At 37.3% G+C, this 13,470-nt stretch overlaps 1 protein-coding gene across 1 annotated transcript in view; it reads left to right on the top strand.

The window, feature by feature from the left end:
• The window catches only part of LOC149152584 (ATP-dependent 6-phosphofructokinase 6-like), a 269,302-nt gene extending 257,283 nt beyond the window's left edge, over positions 1 to 12,019 (top strand). The window contains exon 15 of the mRNA XM_089441164.1: positions 11,450 to 12,019. Coding sequence (XP_089297290.1) covers positions 11,450 to 11,683 — 234 coding nt within the window. The 3' untranslated portion in view covers positions 11,684 to 12,019. The remainder of the gene's footprint in view (positions 1 to 11,449) is intronic.
• The last annotated feature ends 1,451 nt before the right edge of the window (positions 12,020 to 13,470 follow it).

Raw genomic sequence — 13,470 nt, 5'->3', positions numbered from 1 at the left:
CACAATCCTCATGAAGAAGACAACAAGAAAAATGATAAAGAGAGATGTCATGTCGACCTCAAATCGAATTAAATAAACTAAAGAATGTCATGTCGGCTCAATAAAAGGTTACAACACTTCACACTATCACGTCGGCTCAAATATAGAGACCTAACTACTATATATACGCAGTTAGGGTTACCACAGAAAAATAAGATTTCGCATTTTCTTCTTTGAAATTCAGATGGGTGCAGTAGGTACAGGAATCTTGGATCAATGCAACAGAGAAGAACTTAGACCAAGATCGGCATTACAAGAGATACGCATTACAGGAGTTAGGATTTTGATATTTCGGGTAAGTACAGACATCACTGTAACTTCGGATAGGTACAAGAAGGCTCAGTCTCGGATGCCTCTGCAATTCTGTGGACAATTACAGTGAGGAAAGATTGCAGTCTCATCCTCCTCGGTGATGGCAATCTCAGCATACCTGCAATCATGATCTTAATACAAGGAAAGCAACCATTGTCTCAGTGTAGCAGTAATAATGAAAGTCTCAAAATTGTTCACTGTCTCAACCTACTAACATAGTGAAGCAGCCTCACTATCTCGTCATATGTGTGAAAAGAAGGATCTTGAAGTGACACCCTCTGTCTCAACAAGTAATTTGGAAGCAATCATGATCTTGCTCTAAATACCTTAGTATATAGATCTCAACTTCATGGTAAAGGTCTCAATGAAGGAATAACACTGATCTTAGTAAAAGTGTAGCAGTATTCTCGGTGAAGGTGCAACAAGGTGTGAAGATCTCATTGATACAATGATGATGACTTCGGTGTAGCAACAGTGATGACTTTAGTAGTAGTGATGATGATCTCAACCATGACGAAGAAGAGGATTGGTGTGTTGGTCTTGGAGTGGCATAATAGTTCAAGGGTCATGGTCTTGGTATTCGTCAAATGGAATCTCTATAAGAAGAATTGTGTGTGGATTTTCCTCTCCAAGAGGGAGAGGTTTTGACCCTGGTAGAAAGCCATATATCTTGTGTTCTTCTCTCTTTGGTTTTGGTAGCTATTGGATGAAATAAGAAACACACACTCTAATAATGTCAAAGAGTTACTAAGAAGAAAAATTAAAATGCCTCACAAATAGTTATCAAGTTAAAGAAGAATCAGATCAATCCTACTTGTCCTAGATTCTTCAACAAAAAGAACCTCCAAGACCATGTCAAACATGCAAAGCATCAAGTCGATCTCATCGAGCAACAAGTTGTCCTAAGGACATGTCAAATCGGCCTAATAGGATGCTCAAGGAAGCTTATATATAAGGCACTCGACCTCATTTGGAGACACTTCACTCTCACACAAAAGTTCGATCATAAGGACAAGAAGAAGTGCGAAGAAGAGGAAGACGAAGGAAAGAGGAAAAGTCGAGCTATTTTGGATTTGTTTTTGGGCTACTTATCTCCACATGTATGAAGGAATTAGGGCACATATTGCTGCAGTGAAGCCGGGTTGCAAAAGTAATGTTAGGTCATCAAGAAGAGCTGTTTTGGACGCAGAGAGAATCTACTCAAGCAAAGAAGTCGAAGTTGCAGTTTTTGGGCAAGTCGAAGTTATAGTTCCTGGGAAAGTCGAAGTTGCAATTTCTGGCCAAGACGAAGTTGGAGTTTCTGGGCAAGTCAAAATTGCAGTAGCTGAGTAGGTCGAAGTTGCTGGAAGGAGAAGCTATTAAAAAAGGAAGCATTGACTTGGTCTTCGAGTGGTTCTTGGTCAAGGGTCTAGGTCTTGGAATTCATCAATTGAAGATTCTATAAGAAGAAGAATTCTGGTGGGTTTTCCTCTCTAGTTGGAGAGGTTTTAGCCCTCGTTGATCGACTACATCTTGTGCCCTATTATCTCATTGTTCTTTATGTTTTTGGTAGTTGTTTGATGATAGAGAACACTAATTATAATAAAGGAAAGAAGTAAATCAAGAAAATTAAAAATACATCACAAGTAGTTACCAATAAGAAGAGAAATCTCCTACACTTGATGCCCCTAGATTTCTCAACATGGTATCGGAGCTAAGGTGACAAATCAAGGAAGGGTAGTTCAATAAGGGAGACTCAAGCACTCAAGGACCGAAGTCCTAGAAGGGTGTCAAGGGCATCAAAGCATCAAGAAGACTCTCTCATCTCCAAGGCATCTCGAAGTCAAGCATCACATCATCATCTTGAAGAAAGTCAAAACCCTAGTTCGATCAAAGAAGGCATCTACTCTTGAAAAAGTTTTGGGATCCGCACTCAATCATCACCTCAAAGAAGGAGGCCTCAAAGACCCTATCTCTACTCATCCAAGGGAGGCTATATCAAAGACGTTGTCATCATCAAAGATATCAAGGCAATCTCCCTCTCATTGAAGTAAGGATTTCATCTGAAAAAAAAATCCTTATCCTTGAAGAAGATCATCCAAGAAGCATCAAGACATCATCAAGAAGTCATCATCAATCATCATCAACAAAGGCATCAAATTGAAGAGTTCATCTTCACTTGACAAGTGAGTTTTTATTTCTGTAACTAAATCTATTAAAATGACTACATTTTCCAAGGAGAACAACAAGTTTGTTGGGTCATCGAACTTCCTTGCATGGAAAAGGAGGATAGACTTAGTCCTCAAGAAAATGAAGTTATTGATCATGTCAATGCCAAGGTCTCCAAACCATCTGAAGGGAAAGCACTATCTAAATATATGAAAAAGGATCTAAGGGCTGAAAGGATTCTTATAGAGTCCATCAAGGATTCCCTCATCCCCTATATAACAGAGTTGGAGACATCAAAAGGGATATATGATAAGATAGTAGAGCTATTTTCTGAAAGCACATCAGGAAAAATCATATCACTAAGATCTGACTATACAAATTGAAAGCATCAAAGGATGAAGGGATATCTACATGTCTCACAAAAGCATCTCAAATAAGGAATCAACTTCAAGATCTAGGAGAGATGATATTTGATAAAGAAATGATCACCATTGTTCTAAATGCACTAACTGATGAACAAGGTAACCTTGTATCAAATGCCTGTGAGGAGAAGAAAGCTATCCCATTCAATAATTTGTGGTCTCTATGCAAGATAGAAGAAAATAGGTTGAAGGAAAAAAGTGATGAAGGATCAAATGAGCAGGTTCAAACATTTGCTGCCATGACTAGAAGAAAAGGGAAGTTTGGGAAGCTTAGTCCTCGGAAAAAGAAGAACATGTCAAAGGTTCAATGCTATGGTTGTCATGTATATGGGCACTACAAGAGAGATTGTCCAAAGATCAAGAAGGACAACAACAAAAGAGGAAGGAAAGAAACCCATGTCACTAAAGAAGTGGAGTAAGCTAAAAAGAAGAAATCCATGAAAGAGAAAGTAAAAGATCTCTACTACGATTGAGATAGTCTTTCTCACCTAGTTCTTTTTAAGTTTTTGTTCTCAATTTTTCTGTTGTAAAGTATAGCTATCATGGTAGGAATCATTAGAAGCATGATAAGATGCATCATGTTAGGAGATGGCATCATAAGCATACAATTGAAAGCAAGAGCTTGTGACATCATCATGAAAGATAATTGAAATCTATAGCAGTCACTTATAGAAGGATGTAGATCTTGGTAACCTCATTAGAAACATAAGTAGTACTTATGGAAGAAGAAAGTCATCTGCTCATCATACATCATTCAAGAGGAGCATTTGCTAGGTGAGGATGATCAAGATTCTCCGTCGAAATCTTCATTGCAAGGTTTACCTACTGAAAGAAGCAAGTGTCTTGCCGAGAATTCCATATTGTATGGGATTCATGGAATGATGGTACGATGTCATAAGAAGTGAAGCAGGGCACGGTGATTGAAGATCTTTCAATCAAGGAAGCTATTGAAGGAAGTCTATATGACCTAAAGGAAGAAAATGGGGTATGTATGCTTGTATTTGATAAAATAGAGTCATGTCATATAGTTGCAGACAAATGGGTAAATGCTCTACTTCATGATCATAATCAAAAGGAAGAGATCTACTCCGTTGAAAGAATTCATGGATCACATATTGACTAGATGAAATCAACATAATTAGTCCTTATATAGAATATAAGATTGTTGATAAAATAAAGGAACTATCGATGAAAGTTCTTGAGAAGCAATATGTGAAGAAAGTAAGGAGAGGTCATGAAAGGTGCAACTATGGTCATCAACATTTGTTGACTAGAAGGATTGACTGTGAGATTTTCATGGAAACAGTATGTAGACTCTGATGTAGTCTGGAAAAGAGACTCAACATTTAATATTTGTTTGGAGATGTGTCAAGATGTATGCAGGATGTTGATGCAAACAAGGAGATGTCATGATGAAAGACCAACACAAAGGTAATTTTGATTTAATGTTCATTTTTATTTTTTATTTTTGAACAATATCTGGATGGGCTAATGCAAGGCTACCAAGGGAAGAGTTGTAGATGTCATCTACAACTAATACTCATGTGGTAGGATGAAAGATCTAGAAGGAAACATGATACGAAGAACGTAGCAAGGTATGAAAGAAGGCCATATATGGACAAAAGGATCACTTTCCAATGAAAGGAAGGATGACATGACTGACATAATTCATAAATGAAAGTGATGGATGGTTTGTGCCCTACAAAGAAGTCCCAAAGGAAGAAGGCTCCATGACAAAGAAGATGAAATTCATGACATTGAAAGAAGGAGCTCTTCAAGCAAATGGTCGTCCCATAATCTCCACCTAGAGAGCTGCTGGAAGCAAGTCCTTGGTTAAGAGGGAGTTTGGTCAAGTCCTTGGTTAAGTGGGAGCTTGGGTACATTCCTTTTATGGAATGGGTTGGTCATCCTTGGTGAAGAGGGAGTGACAAATATGGTTCTCTACTATATGTGTCATACACTAGACCAGGACTAACAACTGTAAGCCTTAGTGAAGGCTGTGAGGAGAGATGGACACATCATTCTTGTCTTCACTTTGGAAGAAAGAATGGAGGATTGGGTAAGCATCTGGCATCCGATACTCTTTGAGGATGTGGTAGGGCATCGAAGGTAAGAGTAGTTGTAGAGGATTGATATTCTTTGAGGATTGGGAATCCAAGATAAGTATAGTCCTGGTGGAATATACTCTGAGAGAACTTGGGTGGCGTATGTTCTGAGAGAGACAATGATGATGGTGTCTATAAATCATTGGTCTCACCAGCATTGTGCTCTGATTTTGTGGAGAGATAGAGCGGTTCATCAAGGCCTTGCTATGTGACAATGCTAGATGATATGGTGCTAAACATATGGGTTACCAATCCGACTCTTCTTATGAGAATTCTTCAGATTGAGAATATCCAAGTAGCTTGTATGGATTATGAATACCTCCCTAGTTAAGAGGGAGTGTTGAAATAAGTTACTAGGTTAGGTCTTAATAATGACATATGTAATGTTGATTTTATGTATTCAATGAAAAGAGAAAAATAAATTTATTATTATTGTTCTTGAGGCATGGGTCTCATGCTCAAGGGAAATTTATTTTAGGTCAAGCTCCCATTGAGAACTTCTAGGATTTGTCATTGAGTCTATATAGCCAAAAGAGGCATCATGATGTATGAATAACCCTTCTTGGGCATGTTGTTGAAATATGTGACTAGGTTCGGTCTTCATAAATGTATTTGAGTCAATGAAATGTATTTATTAAAAGAATGAAGAAATATTTTATTATGACTTATTAAAGCATGTGTTTCATGTTTGGGTCATCTTGTTTTAGGTAAAAGTCCCCATTGAGGACTTCTAGGATTTATTCTGAGTCATTAGAATTATTGTCCATTAAAAGAGACCCTTATTGGCCTTTTCAATTATGTAAAAAGAATTAATATTGAGTCAAATATGCTATTTGTCCCCTCCACACCAAGTCGGCTTCAAGAAGGACAATTCAACCTCACTAGAAGGCTATATATTCATTTGGAGTAATTCACCCTCTCTCATAGTTTGTTATCCAGACGCTGGAAGTTGGGAAATGTGAAGTTGAAGAAGAGCTGGAAAGGGGCTAAAAAGGAGTGCGAAATTTTGGAAGAAAGAAGAAGACATCAAGATCGAAATTTTGGGCTATCTATCTCTCACTTAGGAGGAGTATCTAGGGAGATCAAAGTTTTCCTTTGTCTAGTCGAAGCTGCTGCTGCTGCTGCCAGTTGCTGGGTCGAAGTTGCTACTGCAAGTTGATGCTACTAGGTCGAAGTTGCTATTGAAGGGTTATCATCTGCAAGAAGGATTGAGGGCTGACTTGGTGTGGAGGAAGCCTTTATCTAGGTTAAGAGTCTTGGATTATCTTGAAAAAACTATTGAAGGAAGAATTGTTGATTGGGTTTTCCCTTAGATAGGGGTTTTTCCCTGGCTTTCCGCCTACATCTGTTGTTCTTGGGCTATTGTTTTGGTAATTGCTTGATGAACTAAAAGATAAAAGAACATAAAGATAAAAGAATCACAAGTAATTATCTATATAAGAAAATCTTTCTGCCTTTTTGATTTTCTAACACATGTTACTTATTGTAAGAAAATTATTTGAGTCAAATTAGAGTCAAAAGACCATCCAAGGCCGTGTCAAACATGCAAGCATTAAGTCGGCCTCATGGAGCAACAAGTTGGCCTAAGGACATGTCAAGTCAGCCTAATAGGAGACTCAAGGAAGCCTATGTAGGGCACTTGGCCTCATTTGGAGACACTTCACTCTCACACACAAGTTCGATCATAAGGACAAGAAGAAGTGCGAAGAAGAGGAAGACAAAGGAAGGAGGAAAAGTCAAGCTATTTTGGATTTGTTTTTGGGCTACTTCTCTCCACACGTGCGAAGGAATTAGGGCACATATTGCTGCAGTGAAGTCGAGTTGCAGAAGTAAATTTAGGTCATCAAGAAGAGTTGTTTTGGAAGTCAAGTTCCCTAGGAGAGAGAATCTACTCAAGCAAAGAAGTCAAAGTTGTAGTTTTTGGGCAAGTCAAAGTTGCAGTTGCAGTTTCTGAAGTTCCAGTTGTTGAGTAGGTCGAAGTTGCTGGAAGGAGAAGCTATTAAAAAAGGAAGAATTAACTTGGTCTTGGAGGGGTTCTTTTCAGGGGTCTAGGTCTTGGAATTTGTCAATTAAAGATTCTATAACAAGAAGAATTTTGGTGGGTTTTCCTCTCAAGTTGGAGAGGTTTTGGCCCTAGCTGATCGCCTACATCTTGTGTCCTATTGTCTCATTGTTATGTAGATTATCTTCCGAATACATCGCATTAGGTTTCTTTTTGATTGACGTTTCGAACCGGCAACGGTGGTTCATCTTCAGGATGTGAAAGATTATTGAAAGACTGATCTTATTTTTCCATATATATAGAGATGTATGAGATGCTTTGCCTTGCCGACAGATATTAGAATTTATTAAATTATTTTTAAATTATTCTATTTGTTTTAATTATAATTTAATTGTTTATTATATTTTGTTAATTTAATTATATTTTTGTGATATTTTTGGTAGTTGTTTGATGATAGAGAACACTAATTATAATAAAGGAAAGAAGAAGTAAATCAAGAAAAGTAAAAATACATCATAAGAAGTTATCAATAAGAAGAGAAATCTCCTACACTTGCTGCCTCTATATTTCTCAACATCGAGCACCATCTATCACCCACAAAATGATGGATAGACAGAAATAGTCAATAAATGGTTAGAGGGCTATCTCCATAATTATGTAATCGACCAACAAAAGGCATGGATAAAGTGGTTGCATTTGGGGGAGCATTGCTACAACACCACTTTCCAGATGTCCATCGGCATGACACCCTTCAAAGCTTTATAAGGATATGACGTCCCAACTTTACATATAGAATATTTGGGGATAGTCGGGTACCTCTAGCCAACGACAAGATTCAGGAAAGCCAAGATATTTTGAAGGTCCTCAAGGAGAATCTACAATGCTCAAAATAATTAGAAATTATACGCGGATAGACATAGAGTGGAGTGCAACTTTGAAGTGGGAATTTGGTGTACCTTCTCCTTCAGTCCCACAAGCAGTCGTCACTCAAAAAGTAGGGGGCAAAAAAATTGAAACCCAAGTTCTATGGGCTATACGAAATTGTGAGACGAGTAGAAGAGGTGGCCTATGAGCTTGAGCTTCCTGAAGGATGTAAGATTCACAATGTCTTTCATGTTTCGTGCCTTAAAAGGGCCTTGGGGCAACATGTTGTTACTTTTGCAGAACTTCCACCATTGGACAAGGAAGGAGAGTTGATCTTAGTACCAAAAAGGATCTTTGAAACTAGGGAGAGGAAGTTGCGAAGTAGGACAGTGAAGGAGTACGTGGTAAAATGGAAGGATTTACCTATGGAGGATGCCACTTGGGAAGGTGAGCAGGTGCTCAAACATTCTGAGTTAAAATTGCTTGAGGAAAAACAATCTTGGGCAGGGAAGAGTGTAATCTCCCTGACCACTTAGGAAGCATATGACAAAGTCTACTAGCCTAACATGGTTCCCATAGGCTAAGGCGGGGAAATTTAATAAGGGCAGTTAATTCGCCTATGGAAATATTATAAAAGTCTAAGGGGTGGTGAAAAGGGGGACACTTCCTAGGAAAATGAAAAGTCTCTTTAATTTGATAAAGTGAAAATATTATAAAGTGACTTTATAAAAGTTAAAAGGGTAAAATGACAGTAGAAATGGCCACAAGTTTATAAAAGAGAAAAATTGATGAGACTTTCCTCATTCATTCACTTGTGTTTTGAGAAAAGAGCTTTTGGAGAATATTTGGAAAGAAGTTTAGGGTTTGGGAAAATTTAGCCACCATAGCTGGTTTCAGTGTTGAAACTATACACTCTAACTGGTTCAAAGAATGGAATCACTCAGATTTCATCATGGGAATCCATTGCAGAAGATGATTTGTAGAAGGTATTGAAGCAAAGAGGTGTTATCAGTTGATTTTACCTTCTCATATAGTATTTCCATTATCATTTTGATAGGCTGGATCAGACTCAAAAGAGCATTGAACTTCCAAGCCATTTTGAGGTTGATTTGTTGGACAAAACGTTATCAAGGAGGCTGGACTATGCTTTCAACAACTAACTCACATGGGTCGAGTTTTCTGAAGGTGGTGGGGACGATTTTCTGATTATAAGCAGTGCACGAGTTCCAATTTTAATTGCTGGTAGAGTTGCTACAGTTGGATGAGGTTTTTTGAGGAAAGGGAAGTGAATCTCCTTATCTCTATTGCTAGTCGAGTCACCATTTCTCAGGGTCGAGGTTATGCTATTGAGGGATGAGTTCAACCTATGTGTTGGGGCCATTAAAGCTCTGTGCGTTTGGGCTGAATATATTTCCCCAACGACCTGATTTTTGGAGCTTCCTGTTGGCAGAGAGAAACATGAATCATTGCTGGTGGTCGATATTAGTCATAGGCATGCCGTGATTCCTTCCTTGCTGGATGTGTTAGATGCCGCTTTCATTCTGTGTGTGCAAGTTCCAGAGAGCAGTGTTCAGGAGAGGACGAGTTGCTGGTATAGTAGCTCATGATTTGAGCCAACTCTTGGAAGGGTGACACAAAGGGAGGAGTTGATACACATATTCCAGGTTCCCTATATCTTGTATTCTTAGCATATATGTTAGCAAACTGATTTACAAGTCTGTTTATTTTCAGATCTGGTGCCATTGCTTTAATATTGGCATTAGAAATATATGTATGTACATTTCAGAGCATATAATAAATCAGTTGTGGCTGAGATGAAGTGTTCTTTCAGTATGGAATGTCTATTTTATGCATTACTGAGTTAAAACAAATCCGAGTTGTACCTACAGCAGTGAAGAAACAAACTCTTTGATAAAAGCATCACTGAAAACTTCAATATAAACTCCAAAATTTACTGTGAAATATCAAAATTTTCCAGGAAGGGATTTCACATCATTGTTAGTTTCTCATGATTGAAATCAATTGATTTTTTTCATGAAATGAAAGTAATATTGAAAAATAATCCGCTTCAAGTTCATTCCATTGTTATTTTAAAGCACATATTACCAATTAACACGGTAGCATATTTTGGCATTCCACAGGAAAACAGAGCTGTGGGATTGCAACCCTATACAGGTTCATGCTAAACAGTAAGCAAGTTAAGCACAAAGCCAAAAGTATCAATTGACACAGAGTCACAGACTATCAGGTGACTTTAGTACCAGCACTAGGATACCAACATATCAATCCAGAGACTTGCATGAAGTGAATTAACGAACGCCAACCAACTCTGAAAATTAAAAACAATGGCCTTGACCTCTAATAGGTGCTTCTACTTACAACAGGGTTTTGGTTACAAGCTTTTTCTGTTGAAAATAGTACCAAGGAGGGGTGTTACTAGGCTTTTGTCCCTTTTGACCTAGTGAGCACATTAATTACTTTTGTCTCAATGACATTTATGAGTTATATTAATGTCATGGGTGGAAAAAAGTACTTAGAAGTGTTGTACCATGTACTTTTTCTAATATTAAAGTCACTTGTACTTTATAAAATGATTATGTGAAAAGTACTAAGTGTACTTTTCTAATATTAAAGTGAGGTGGAAAACCACTTAATGAGAAAAAATAGAAAATGTACACAACTTGAAAGAGGTACTAAGAGACTTTTAAGTGATGGGGCCAATGTGAGAGGAAAATAAATGCATTCTGAAATTTATATCAACATGAAAACACATGTGGGTTGGGCCTAAACAAAAACATGCAAACTTGTAAACTGGGTTAAGCATGCAGATCATTAAATTTCTACATTTTCTAGCTTTGAACTCTTTCATTTCTTTTTTTTTATTAGTTCCAATTGATCATCACTGTCAATTTTTTTTCCATTACAGGTTGTGAGTCTGCTGACTCTGCTCCTTCTATGCTCCTAACAAAAGGAAAAAAAAGAGAAAAGAAAAAGATTGGATACTTGTAATTGCATGCACCTGTAATAACAATAGAGGCAACAGAGAGTTATAGAGAACTATAAGCCACTGCACAAATCCACTAAAAATGTGGGCATAGATCATTCCATTAGTACAGATTGCCAACACTCCTAAGATAGTTGAATCTATATTATTTGTGCATGTGGACCATATCAAACTAAGTACTCAATGCCAGAGGTGGGAAGTGAATAGTAACAGCAAAGGGTTTCATAATCACCTCAAAGTTTACAGATATCTTGTGGTCCCTTATTTTGTACATGTTCATGTTGGTCCCTTTTGAGATTGCTGCACTTATTTGCCTTTTATCCCATATTTATGTTGTTGACTTTGGTTGGAATTTGTCATGATTCTTGATTCTCACTTGGACAGAACACAAGGTAAGATACACCATTATATAAAAATGGCACTTATTGCTTCCTTTTGATATTTTATATTTTTTCTTTATTTGGATTTTTTTTTTTTCAGATAGGAACGTATCTCTTTGGATTTTGAAGTTGATTTAGTTTTTAACATGTAACAATTTTTTTTCCTCTTGCAGTGTGTGACAGAGACTCCAAACCGGGTGAAAATCACTGACCGTATGTGGGCTCGGCTACTCTCCTCCACAAACCAGCCAAGCTTTATAAAATCCAAAGAAATAATGGAAGCCAAAAGGCAGAAAGAATCCACCAAAATGATTGAAAATCTGGACAACCAGGGAAATGGACTTTCTGGGAAGCAAGTAGAAACTGCATTGGAAAATAAAATCAAGGAGAAAAGAGAAGCTAAATGAATGTTTCTACAATTGTTTATACGCAAGCAGGAATTTTTGCCTAGAGTTTTTGAAGGGAAGGTGAATTCATAGATATATCCATTGGACCATTTTTATGAACCGCAATATTTTTAAAGATGAGTTGAATGGTAGGTTTTGACTGGGCATGAATGCTATACTTATTTAGGGCTTCAGTCTTTATTAAGGTGTCTTTTGGGCTTTGTGCTATCTGTGTATTAAACTAGCCGTCTAGTTTAATCCCTTGTATGTTTTGAACTTGCCATCTTTGGCATGATATACCCTACATGATTTTGGTCCATCAAGTTTTTATTAAATTGCATGAGTAGCTTCAAAGCAGCAGGTATTCTGGATTCATGCTTTATATAGGTGGTCAGTCTGTGATGAAGAATTTCATTTATGACAACACTCATCCCTTTTCTAGACTATAATGAATGGTCAATGTAAATTCCAAGTGTGAAGAAGCTGAGCAATGTTCCCGAGTGACAAGTTGGAGTGTGATTTCCTATGGGGATGATTGACCTTGGTTACATCTAAACCCTACAATCAGTCATCTTTGTACTGAGATTTAGGAGGTTCATTGGCATTATGAAGTCGAAATGTTGTCTGCTTTGCATTTTTTAATACCTGTGCTCAGTCAAATTTGCAGTGAGAAGGATGATTAGTCTGTTGAAAGCATTTTTGTTGTTCATCAATCCAGCTATGAGGAATCATATTTGTGTAATATTCAACAATTCTTCAGTTTTAATTTAACAAAGCCAGTTGGATTGTTTAAAATCTAATACTCTTATGCCAACTTAAAAATAATTTGCTGTGATAGTATTTTAGTGTGGAAGAAATATTTTTTGAAATTTTCCTTTCAGCACCCTTTTCTCTCTCTTACATTCATCAAAACCACTTTTTCCTTTATCTTACATTCACTAAGACAGGAATTCAATTTTGTAGCATAACTGTGCAATGCATGATAATGTTCTGTGTAATGCTAAAACCAAAACAATCTGCCATATTCAGCACTACAAAGTGATCCACAACTTGGATTTTACTCTGAAGTCTCCTAGTTGGAAGAAATGAAGGTGGGGAAAACATTCAAAATAGTCAGTTTGTTGTCTAAATGTTGAGATTTATAAGGGTCAACAAGAGAATCAATGGAACCAATTCTTACCAAATTCTGAAAGCCTCTTAAGAAGTGTGCTAGAGAGAGAGTGCAAAACCCAGGCACAAGTGTTCTGAAAACAGAAATGCAGTGTGCATAGGAGAAAAATGCCAAAATATAAGTGCCCTTAGACTTATAACACTTTGTATATTCGACCAAGAAGATCACAAGATGAGATGATCCAAATGAGAGCTTGAATTGTGTATTGTACACAGCTCAATGAAATGTCCTCCTAAGATGGCATAATCTGCTTGCACAATGAGGGCAGACTCCCCAAGAGGATTATTGAGCCTACATATCAAGTTTGACTAAATTGGCTTTAACCATAAATCTAGTGTATAATAAATGGATTAAATTATGGCCTTAGGCATGATTACAAGTGCATAATGATGCATATAAATTGGCTTATGAAAACATGTATAGATTACACTAATAATTCCAACAAGTTCCCTTGAATTGCGCAGAGGGTCATGAAGGAAAGTCATTATAGCACAACATCCCCCCTAATTGATAAGTCTCCCACACGATGATGTGGTTGCAACGTAGTGAAGGTGGGTCCCAACAAGATTTTGGTGAAGATACCTACACATTGATCCACTGAAGGAATAAACACTAATGCAATACGTCCTAGTGGATA

The sequence above is a fragment of the Pinus tabuliformis genome, chromosome 9, assembly GCF_031772625.1.
Source record: "Pinus tabuliformis cultivar Carrire ecotype Pingquan chromosome 9, CPIR1, whole genome shotgun sequence".
Lineage (NCBI taxonomy): Eukaryota > Viridiplantae > Streptophyta > Pinopsida > Pinales > Pinaceae > Pinus > Pinus tabuliformis.
Note: the sequence above shows the minus strand (reverse complement) of the source record. Positions and strands in the feature narration are given on the sequence as shown.